This window comes from Cricetulus griseus, chromosome 6, assembly GCF_003668045.3.
Source record: "Cricetulus griseus strain 17A/GY chromosome 6, alternate assembly CriGri-PICRH-1.0, whole genome shotgun sequence".
Lineage (NCBI taxonomy): Eukaryota > Metazoa > Chordata > Mammalia > Rodentia > Cricetidae > Cricetulus > Cricetulus griseus.
In genome coordinates, this window is record NC_048599.1 from 24,460,296 (window position 1) to 24,472,795 (window position 12,500).

The 12,500-nt window shown below is 37.6% G+C and overlaps 1 protein-coding gene across 3 annotated transcripts in view; it reads right to left on the reverse strand.

The window, feature by feature from the left end:
* The window catches only part of Itch (itchy E3 ubiquitin protein ligase), an 86,353-nt gene that overhangs the window by 61,244 nt on the left and 12,609 nt on the right, over positions 1-12,500 (reverse strand). For all 3 annotated transcript variants that reach the window (XR_003486471.2, XM_027421405.2, XM_027421406.2), the window contains 2 exons: positions 10,916-11,006; positions 3,381-3,522 (listed from right to left, as the gene is read on the reverse strand). Coding sequence is in view for 2 of the 3 variants with exons in the window: in XM_027421405.2 (XP_027277206.1) it covers positions 3,381-3,522; positions 10,916-10,985 (212 nt within the window). In the remaining variant the exon portion in view is untranslated. The remainder of the gene's footprint in view (positions 1-3,380; positions 3,523-10,915; positions 11,007-12,500) is intronic.

Below are 12,500 nucleotides of genomic sequence, written 5' to 3' on the forward strand. Positions count from 1 at the left end.
TTAGTGAAACAATAAAATATGCTCCAGAAAAATACATAACTTTACATGTCAATTTTTAAATTCATTTTTTGAAGTTAGTGAATTTACAAATTGAATTCTTACTTATGAGATGCATTTCACTGAACTTGGGGTAACTTCATTAATCCAAACAGTAAGTGTGTCATATGAGAATTAATACTAAAAATGATGCCCTCAGAGAAGTTGAGCAAACTGCCAAGGTCATCCAGCTAGTAAGCTAGCTCAAATCTGAACTAAATTCTACTGGAATACACCAAAAGTTCCACAGGCCATCATTCATTTTGAAAACTAAAACAGATACACAAAGCTTCACAGTTCTGGAGGCAAAGTCACCAGGATAACCATAACATATAGATGTGCAAGACTGAACAACACAATGAGACCCTGTCTCAAGACAGAAGCACATACCTCATGCTTGGCAAAAGCACACCATAAAGAATGTACTCTATAATGCTGTTTCCAAGGCAACATAAATTAAAAGATCAAGAAAATTCTGCAAACAAAATCTAAATTGTTCTTCAGTAAATTCTTATTAATTCAATTTTATTTTTATCTCTTTTGTCTTTTAAGACAGGGTCCGACTTACATAACCCTGGCTGGCCTAGTACTCACTATGTAGACCTGGCTGGTCTGAAATTTTAAATCCTCCTAAGAAGATCACATGCATGTAATTTTTAAACTTTATTTATTTTCTTAAAATTATCATTAGACACATCAAAATGCTCCTAGGACTTCAGACATTCATATTATAGGTATAACAATTGGTTTGATATTTACTGGGAATAAATATAACCAAGTAAAATTTATTGTTTGAAGAGAAAACCTTATAGTTTCTCATCTTGACATTTAAAAGAAATCTTTTTTTTTACTAGTCGCTAGTTTAATTATTTAAATGAAACAAAATCAAGAGTTACAAATATCAGGTAATAAAAACAATTTGCATTTTTGTTGTTGTTACTGATGTTTTCTTTTTTGAGACAGGTTTTCTCTGTGTAGCCCTGGCTGTCCTGGAACTCACCCTGTAGACCAGGCTGGCCTCAAACTCAGAGATCCACCTGCCTCTGCCTCCTGAGAGCTGGGATTAAAGGTATGCGCCACCATCCCCACAACTCTATTTTTTTTAAATTAGGGTTTTGTATGCATGTATAAGTTGGGTGTGGCAGTACATGCGTACAATCCCAGACTTCTCAGACTAAGATAGGGGGTTTACAAGTATTAGGCATACCTGGACCACATTGTAAAACACTGTTTAAAGAAATAGTTTTGTGGGGCTGGAGAGATGGCTCAGTGGTTAAGAGCACTGGCTGCTCTTCCAGAGGTCCTGAGTTCAATTCCCAGCAACCATGTATAGTGGCTCACAATCATATATAGTGACATTGGTGTCTTCTTTTGGCATGTAGGCATACATACAGACAGAATACTGTATACATAATAAATAAATCTTTTTTTGGTTTTTGGAGACAAGGTTTCTCTGTGTAGCTTTTGAACCTATCCTGGCACTTGCTCTGGAGACCAGGCTGGCCTCGAACTCCCGAGATCCGCCTGCCTCTGCCTCCCGAGTGCTGGAATTAAAGGCGTGCGCCACCAATGCCTGGCATAAATAAATCTTAAAAAAAGAAATAGTTTTGTATTGTGCAATCATAGTGCCCCTGCAAACCAAAATTTAATTTTGTTATATTTTTAAGATATTATATATGACAAAAAGTTATACCATATATTTTATTCTATAGCATTGTTTTTATTTATTTTTAATTTAAATTTAATTTAAAAAATACTTTATTTTAATTTTTTTATTTATGTGTATGTGCATCTCTGTATGCATGTGGGTGTGGGTAACTTCAGATGCCAGAAGAGAGCCATAGATCCCCTGGAGCTGGAATCAAACTCTGTTCCTTTGAAGTATGTTTAGTCTTTTAAGAGTTGACCCTCTGTCCCTTATTTTAATTTATTTAAATTAATTTGTTATTATTTTGTGTGTGTTTATGAGGGGGTGCATGCTGTGGTATTCATGAAGTTAGGACACAACTTTGTAGAGCCAAATTTTTCTTGTGGGCTCTAGGGACTAAACTCAGAGATCGCTGGAGTTGTACTATAAGCATTTTACATTCTTTGCCATCTTTCCAGCTCCTATAACTCTGCTTTTATATAATCATATCGTGGTTACAGTTGCAGCTGAGTGTATACACATCTAATATCCTTTATGTAGGTATGTAATTTCTGTCCTATAGTAGTTGTCGTCTAATAGCTGCTAATATTAAGGTACTAGGCTTGTATAATTTATAGCTATTCGTGTGCATGTATGCTGGTAATTTTTATGTGCTGAATAAATTCATAAAAATAAGATAGCACTCATTTTCAATACTTACTGACAAAATGTCAGATATTGGTAGTACAACCTGACACATTTGAGCACTCATTGAACCCTGTCTCAAAAAGGAAAACAGAAATAATCAAGTGCTGTGCACAGAAGCACACACAGAAGCTCACACAGAAGCGCACACAGAAGCTCACACAGAAGCGCACACAGAAGCACACACAGAAGCACACACAGAAGCGCACACAGAAGCACACATAGAATCACACACAGAAGCACAGGCATTCAGGAGGCTTGAGTTAAAGGGATAAAGAACTGAAGGCTAATCTGAGCTACAAAGCAAGTTCCAGGCAAATCTGAACTATGAAGCAAGACCCTGTCTCAAAACAGAACAAAACAAAAGGTTTTTTTTAAAAAACAAAACAAAAAAACCAGTGAGTTAATCTCTGAACCTGATTCAGCCCCAATCTAAGAAAAGGGCTACTAGGACTAGAAAGATGGCTCAGGGATTAAGAGTATTTGCTAATTTTTGCAGAAGAACTGGATTCTCTTCCTAGCATACACATGGTGGCTAACAACCATTTGTAACTCCAGTTCCAAGGGATCTGACACCTTTTTCTGACCTCCTAGGGCACTATACACATTTGGTGCATAGCCACATACACAGGCAAAACACACATACACATAAAATAAAATCTTTCTTAAAGGCTATTATAATGATGTAAATATAATACTAATTAATGTATGACTTTTTTACAAAACTAAAATTAAGAGAGACAGCTATTATAAAGAGTTCTTCCCACTTGTCTTCAATGGCTACAGTGATACCATCACACCAACTAAACTGGAGAAGATGAAGACAGACCAGAAGAGACAGGAAACCATCTAAAGAGAAACAAAAAGTAAACTAGAGGAACGAGTCCTAGGAGCAGGTGGGAAAGGTAAAAAAGAAAAGGGGATGCAAAGAAACAGGCATATTGGAGTCACATCTCTGCTCATGTATAAACAAGCATACAAGTATCATGTATATATAAGTATAGGAACTTACACTGTAAGGGGTTGCTTCCATTTGGGACTGTTTGTATTGTTACATTTTTCTGTCTTCTTTGACTGCCCATCGACTATGACTTCTACATAAGGACTTGGTCCAAACCAATTCTTTTTATTTTCTTTAAGTTTGGCTGAGATGACTGTAAAAGAAAAGAGAAGATACTTTAACATCTGAAATATTAGTTTATTCCTTGATTAATGCCATTTCATTAAAGATTTAGCTGGTTATTTTTATTTAGAAGCAGCTGTTTTCTAAAATATTATTAATTTTATTTATTTATAATATTTTTATTTCTTGTATTTTCCTATCTTAGTAAATATACACTTAGGACTTCTACACATCAGATACTCAAACAACTATCAAGAGACCCCACCCCACCCCCATAGCCAGTGCCAGGACCATGAGCATGGCCACCATGCCTGGCCAAAATGAGTTTATAGCCCAGGCAGCACAACATGCACTCTAACAGAGCAAACACAGGCCCAGGGGAGGGCCATAAATCTCTGACTTCCCACAGATCAAATAATTTTCTAGCATGGCCAAATCATTTGTTTTCCGCTAATATAGTGTGTGTGTGTGTGTGTGTGTGTGTGTGTGTGTGTGTGTGTGTGTATGACACACACACACAAAGCTGGCATGGGACATGGTATGGTGTTTTTAATAAAAATGGCCCCCATAGGTTCACATATTTGAATGCTTAGTCAACAGGAAGTGGCACTATTTCAAAGAATTAGAAGGATTAGGAGGTATGGCCTTACTGGAGGAAATGTGACACTGGGGGCAGGCTATGAGGTTTCAAAGGCCATTTCAGGCCCAGGGTCTCTCTCTACCTGCAGATCTGAATACAGAACTCTCAGCTACTTCTCCAGCACCATGTCTGCCTCTGTGCCACCATGCTCCCTACTCCCCACTATGGTAACAATGGAACTAACCTCTGAAACTGTAAGCAAACCCCAATTAAATGTCTTCCTTTATAAGACTTGCCATGATCAAGCGGGGAAGGTTTATTAATCCCAGCACTGGGGGGGCAAAAGACAGGTATATCTCTGAGTTCCAGGCCAGCCTGGTCTACAAAAGGAGTTCCAGGCCAGCCAGGGCTACACAGACAGCCTTGTCTCAAAAAAGAAAAAGTTACCATGGTCATGGTGTCTCTTCACAGCAATACAAACCCTAACTAAAACAGTAGATTTAAAACCCATGTGTTTGTGTATGTATGTATGTATGTATGCATGTATGCATGCATGCATGTACATTTACTTATATTTCACATATATATATACTTACATTTTACATTATATTTATTTGTTGGAAGGAGTGTTTGTGCCACGGTGCAAGTGTGAAGGCCAGAGCACAACTTAAGGGAAATAGTTTTCCCCTTCCACCATGTGGGTTCTATAGATTAAACTCAGATCACCAGGCTTCATGGCCAAGTGCCTTTACCACTAAGCCATCACTGGCTCAATCCATTTCTTTTTATAAATTCATTATCTCAGATATTTGTTACAGTATTAGAAAGCTGAAAAATACATGATATATTTGCTGAAAATAATTTTATCTGTTATTTTTGTTTTTCCATTTTTCTTGTGTGTGGTGTGTGCAAGTGTCTAAGCATAAGTCTTTGCATGTATGTGGGTAACTATACATGTGTGTATAAATGCATTTGACGGCTCAAGGTTGATGATGGAAATCATCCTTGATCGCTCCTCTACTTTATGCATTAAAGCAAGTTCTCTCAATTAAACAGTGGACTGATATGGCTGCTCTTGCTAACTTCTCCACCTTCCAAGGCTTGAATTACAGGCAGGCTACCACAGCCACCCAGAATTTACTTGGATCTCTTGGGGAAAAGAACTCCAGAGTCCTCATATTTGCATAGCAAGCACTTTTACCATTGAACCATATTCCCAATCCCTTATTATATTTGTTTGCTTTGCTCATTTTTTTTAAGTCATGTATTTGAGTATCCTTGGAACTTTTAGACAAAAGATTAAAATGGCTAGAGACAATAACTGTGATATCATCAAGAAGTTACTCCCCCCTCACCCCACCCCCAGAAAGGGTTTCTTCATATCAATAGCCTGGGCTGTACCGAAACTCACTCTATTGATCAGGCTGGCCTCAAATTACAGAGATCCACCTGTCTCTGCCTCCAGAATGCTGGGATTAAAGGCATGTGACACTGTAGCCCAGTTTGCCCTCAGATTTTGATGGACTGAATGCAGCAATTAAAATATGTGTTGGAGGCCACACACATAAACACACAATTTTTAAAAAGGGATACGGTTTGTGGCCTAACACATTCACAATCTAGAAGATGATATAAACCAGGAATAGCAGAAACTAAGTAATACACCAGGGTGTGGAGTGTTCTATAATCAACAAATGTTAAAGGGAAAGAGACTGGGGATCACTGTATAATAAATCTATAGGTACCTACTTTGCCTTAAAAAAATCTAGCATCTCATCTTGACCACATGGAGCTACAGTGTAGAAAAATCATAGCAAAGACTAAAAAACTTCTACACCTCAATGAAAAGAAGCAATGCAGGTTTCTGAGCAGAAACATAACCTAAGGGGTGGCATGTTAAAATATTAATCTTAAAATGATATACAGTATGGCTAAAGGGATAAACAAAGAGTAAGATGTTACTTAACAACAGGAACCAAAAGATTTGAATAGCCATTTTCCCAAAACAGATATAAAAGTAGCCAACAAGTACACAAAAACATGCTGAACATCATTAGCTATCAGGAAAACAAAACCACAGCTAACCCGATAGGTACAATCAAAATGACAGACAACAAGTATTGGGAAGAGATGAAGAAATTAGAAACCTATTATGTTGCTGATGAAATTACATAATGGTGCATCTGCTTTGAAAAACAACCTAGAATTCTCAAAATGCTAAACATGGATACTATATGAACAAACAATTCAACTCCTACGAATACATCCAAGTAAGAAGAAAGCACACAACCCCACAAAAACTGTACAAATGTTCGTAACATTATTTATAGAGTATTATCCATAATAGATAAAAAATAGAACTCTAGCAAGATGGCTCAGAGAACAGAGGCGCTTACCGAGGACTTCAGTTTGATCCAAAGAACCTCATGGTGGAAGGAGAGAACCATTGTCCACTGGCTTCTATACATATGCACACTTACTTGTATGGGCATAGAAATGAACACACACACACACACACACACACACACACACACACACACACACACACATAAAATAATGTAAAAATAAATAAAAGCAGAAACAATCCAAACATCCATCAAGTAAGAAATACATAAAATATTATACATTAACATAATGGAATGTTATTTAGCAGTAAAAAGAAGTGAAGTGCTGATATATACTACAACATGAATGAGCCTTGAAAACATGCTAAGCGAAAGAAGACACAAAAGGTCACAAATTGTATTAAAAGAGATCCAAATCCACAAAAAGTGGATTAAGTGGCTGCCTAGATTTGTGGTTACTATTCACAAGAGTAAATGGTTTGTGATGCTAATGGACATAAGGATTCTTTCTGGAGAGACAAAAATCATTCTAAAATGGCTAAAGCAGGCTTGGCAGCATGTCTCCAATCCCAGAACTTAGGAGGGAAGCAAAAGAACCCCTGTTCAAGGTCATCCTTGGTTGCAAACCATATTTGGTACCAGACTGAACTAGGAGACCTTGTCAAAGAAAACAAAACAAAACACAAAGTAAATAAAAAAAAAAAACAACATGACACATCAAATGGACCTAACATATCTACAGAATATTCTACCTAACACCAAAGAACATGATCTCAGGAGCCCATGGATACTTCTTTAAAATATACCACTCAGGAGACAAAACAAAAATGCTAACAAATTCAGAAAAACTGAAAGACTCTGTGGATACTATCTGACTACAATGTAATAAAGCTTAAAATAAACATTAAATGGTTCTCTAGTAATTGCATAAATTCATGGAGGTTAAACAGATTACTGAATGATGGATCAGTCAAAGAAGCAGTTTAGGAAGAAATCTAGAAAGAAATAAAAATTTCTTCATATTAAATGAAAAAGAAAACACAACAAAACCTTGGGGACACATTAAAAGCAGTTCTAAGAGGGAAGTTTATAACTCTAAGCACCTATGTTGAAAAATGGATCAAGCTAGGAGTTGGTGGCTCAAGTCTTTAATCCCAGCATCTTGGGAGGCAAAGGCAGGCAGATCTCTGTGAGTTTGAGGCCAGCCTGGTTTACAGAACGTAGGGCAGGACAGGCTCCAAAGCTACACAGAGAAACTCCATCAAGAAAAGAGGGAGGGAGGGAGAGAGGGAGGGATGGAGAGAGGAGGGAGGAGGGAGGGGAGGAGGGAGGGAGGGAGAGGGAGAGGGAAGGGAGAGGAAGGAGAGAAGGGGAGGAAGGAGAGGAAGGAGGAGAAGGGAGAGGAAGGGAGAGGAAGGGAGGAAGGGAGAGGAAGGGAGAGGAAGGGAGGAAGGGAGAGGAAGGGAGAGGAAGGGAGGAAGGGAGGAGTGTTCAGCATCATTAGCAATTTGGGAAATGAAAACTAAAACCACTCTGAGATTTCTAACCCCAATCACAACGACTAAAATAAAACAAAAACAAACAAATCAACTGATAACGAATGCTAGGGAAGATGTGGGTAAAGAGGAATCTTCATTGTGGGTGAAACTGCAAACTGATGCCACCACTATGAAAATCAGCATAGAGAATTCTCTAAAAGCTAAAAAGTAGATATATCTTAGGACCAAGCTGTATTATTCCTTGGCATATGCACAAAGGATTTGACAAACTACTTTCCAGATACTTGCTAAGCCATTTTCACCGCTGCTCCATTCACAATACCAAGAAAATGGAGATAATCTAAATGCTCAACTGAGTAATGGATAATGAAAACGTTGTACATTTATACAATAGAATTCTATTCACTGCAAAGAAAAGACATGCAATTTGCAAGTAAATAAATGGATAGAACTTTAAACAATCATCCTGAGTGAGCTAACCCAGACCCAGAAAGGTGACAGCTACATGTTCTCTCTTACTTGTGGATCCATCTCTGAATTTTTAGATATGAGTATATAATTTTTTGTGTAGCTGCAGAAACCAAGAAAGTACAAGGGATCATGGGGGTGGAGTGGGTAGGAAGAGCTCTAAAGAGGAGAATAGTAGCACATGGGTTCTATGGAGCAGGAAATGAGAGAAAAAAGAAGGGCAAAGCACTTTAAGTAGGGAAGGGATAAATAAGACTAAGGAGATTTGAGAAAGTCATAAGGAAACATTTTATGTTGACTTAATATATAACACATATAACTAAGTATTTACATATAGCTCATATGTACATTTATATATAAGTGTATGTACATACATAAACATATTCTTAAATGAAATTATGCCCTTTAGGGTGATAATGCTCCCCCTAAGAGCAATAGACATCTAACAAAAGTCCCAGACCAAACATAGAAAACCTCCTTTTCAGCTGTTGGTCAGAAGAGTCCAAGGGACTCCCAAAACAGTAAGGGCTGTTGCCATTGCTCTAACTGGTCTCTCAGAACTTGAAAACAAGACCTTACACTCACTTTGGACACAGGACTTGGAAGAATCAAGCTGGAACTGACCTGGAAGTCTCCTCCCTATGGACTAGCTCTCATAGTATCCAAAGATGATAAGCAGGCTGCTAGGAGAGAAAAGCAATCAACAGTCCTACCCTGATGTAAAGCCTTTGAACCATAACAATGACCAGCACAGCCAGATACCCACAAGGGTACAATAGTAACACTTACATCTTAGGGGTAACTAACAGCCATTTAAGGCCCACTCAATTGGAGAGAATTCATGCCTGCTACCACAAACCCAGCCAACTACCTGTGGTTGGTGAGGTCATGAAGCCTAGAGGAAAACCTACTACTACTATAACTTTCCTGAAATCCATATTGCATTCTAGGTACTTACTTATCCTTATATCCAGATAAATGTATTTTTCACCCTCCAACAAAGTAGCTTCAGCCAGGTGGTGGTGGCGAAAGCCTTTAATCCCAGCACTCACCCAGCACTTGGGAGACAGAGGCAGACAGAATCTGAGTTCAAGGCCAGCCTGGTTTACAAAGCTACACAAAGAAACCCTGTCTCAAAAAAACAAACAAAAAACAAATAAACAAAAGTAGCTTCCTTTTGTAGCATATAGGGACCATCACAGAAATCCACAACTGGTCAAAATTCAGAGAATAATTAATCATAGGGTGCCCAACTCCAATTGCTACATCTACAACACAACCTTATACCTAAGACTCAGAGAACAATGCAGAAGAGAGAGCAAAAAAATTTGAAAAGCCAGACAAGTGAACTTCAGCTGCAAGACAGTGTCTTCTATATATGACACAGAAATTGTACCCATGAAATCTCAACAATATTGTCCCCTAAATAAAAGCTTCACAATGACAATATCAGCCAACACCAATGTGGTTAGGGAAAAATCTTCCAAGACCCACCCGTAGATGAAGAGCCATAGACAATTAATGACCTAAGAGAGGGAAAGTCAGTCTTCTCTAGGAATGAGCACCCTGGTAAGTTATCCAGCTCCAAGTAGTCAGCCCTAAACACACACACACCATCACCACCAACAACAACAAAACACTAAGTGGTCTCAGTAGGGTGTGTTTTGTGGGGTGTGTGTGTGTGTGTGTGTGTGTGTGTGTGTGTGTGTGTGTTTTGTGGTGTGTGTGTGTGTATGTAAAAAAACATAATTAAAGAAGAGGTCATACATTTGAGTAGGGAAGAACACAGGAGTTAGAGGGAGAGGGATGGAAATGATGGAAATGCAGTACTTATGTATGAAATTCTCAAAATTAAAATTTTAAAGGGTAAATAAAATTGGTTGTGGTGATAATGGATCAATTCTGTTTATAACTCAATAAAATTATTAATAACCAAGAGTAATTACCTAGATACCAGTTTAATGAAGGAGAATGAATCTATAAAATGTCTTGAGGCAAAATTATTTTTATGTATCTCAACATTCTGTTCATGTATTCATCAAATACTGATTTGCTGCCTATAATGTCCACTAAAGAGTTTGTTCTCAGATTTAAAAAAAGAAAAATTTTAGACTTTTTTTTAAAATTTAGATGCATCTATGTGTATGTAAATGAATGCCACATATAGCTGTAGATATCCTCAAAGGTCAGAAGAGGTTACTGGATCCTCTGGAGTTGAAGTTGTGAGCCTCCATGTATGATATGGGTACTGGAACCTGAACAAGGGTCTGCTCTTAACTGTTCTCCAGTCACCAAGATTATTTTTAATAGGAGAGTCAGAGATATAAGGTATTGTACCTTTTTAAGACTTACTAATGGGGGCTGGAGAGATGGCTCAGCAGTTAAGAGCACCAGCTGCTCTTCCAGAGGTCCTGGGTTCAAGTCTCAGCACCCACATGGCAGCTTACAACTGTCTGTAACTCCAGTTTTAGGAGACCTGAAACTTCCCATGGCAAAACACTAATACACATAAAATTCAAAAAAAAAACTTACCAGTGATCTGAAGTTGTGATTTCATGGTCAAGCTACCCACTGAATGAAGCTGTGATCCACTGTCAGACATATCATCAATAAGACAGCAAACCTGAAAACAAGACAAATGAAATACTATTAGCATCAAAATTTTCCATTTAAGAATATGTAAATAGGGGCTAGAGATATGGCTCAGGGGTTAAGAGCACTGACTGTTCTTCCAGAGGTTCTGAGTTCAATTCCCAGCAACCACATGGTGGCTCACAACCATCTGTAATGTAATCTGGTGTCCTCCTCTGGCACGCACTGCATACATGATAAATAAATAAATAAATCTTTAAAAAAAAAAGAATATGTAAATAGCTATAGTCTGGCCTTTCATACTAAAAGCTTCATAATAATATATGGTACTCACATTGCTAAACACAATTTTCAATTCTAGTATTCATTCTATTATCAGTAAAATTTCAATTTCTTCCTCTAGTATAAACAACGATCTTCCCTTGAGTTCCCAAGACACATTTTCTAGGTTTATGGTCTTCTGGTTAATTTCTTCTCAGTCTCTTTAAAGATTCCTTTTCTTGAGGCTAAAGAGATGGTTCTGTGCTTACAAACACTCAACTCCTGATCTTTTCTATAGACCTCTACTCTCTGAGTATTTTCATCAGTAGGTCTTGATTCTAACTTCTAGATGTTCCAGTTAAAAACTGTGGAGTCATTCTTGACAACTTTCCTTATTTTGCTTCCAACCTGCCTTCAAATTAAGTATCTCTACTGATAGAGTTCTTTCATTCTGAACAAAATATATCACTTAAAATCATTAGTAGTCACCTAAATTAAAGAGAAATGAGATATAATGTAAGAGTTTCAACTCTGCATTGTATGATGCTACTATCTGATTCCCAAAGGACCCTTAGAAACATCACCATCATTCTGTAGTTTATTACCTAGTCCTCAATATCCAAAAGCATATTTAACACAGATCTATGACAAAAAAATCAATCAGGAAATACAGAAGTACTCAAGAAGCAAAAGTCCTTGAGATCTTAAAAAATAAGATAGGTGGGAGTAGGTAGAAAATCTTGTAATTTAAATTTTATTTCTTCCTTTTACTCATTACTATTTCCTTCATATGATGCCTTATTTTATATGATTCTTCTTAAGCTACTATTATAGTTCAACATTCCTCATGAAAAAAAGAAAACAAAGCAAAGGAACAGAAAAAAAAGAACTGAGGGCTAAGGGTATAGCTCAATTGGCAGAGGACATGAATAGCACATATGAAGCCCTGGATTCAGACCCAGCACTGCATAAAACTTGGGCATGGTGATTCATGACTGTAATCCCGGGACTCCAAAAGTGGAAGCAGAAGTATCAGAAGTTCAAGGTTATCCTTAGCTATGTAACCAGTTAGAAGCTAGCCTGAGCTACATGAAACTCTAGTCTCAAAAAGAAAAAAAAAATTAAAGCCAGATATAAAAATTAATGGAGAGCCAGGAGTAGTGGCACATGCATTTAATCCCAGCACTTAGGAAGCAGAAGCAGATGGATCTCTGTGAGTTCAAGGCCAACCTGGTCTACAAAGTGAGTTCCAGACAGCTAGGAC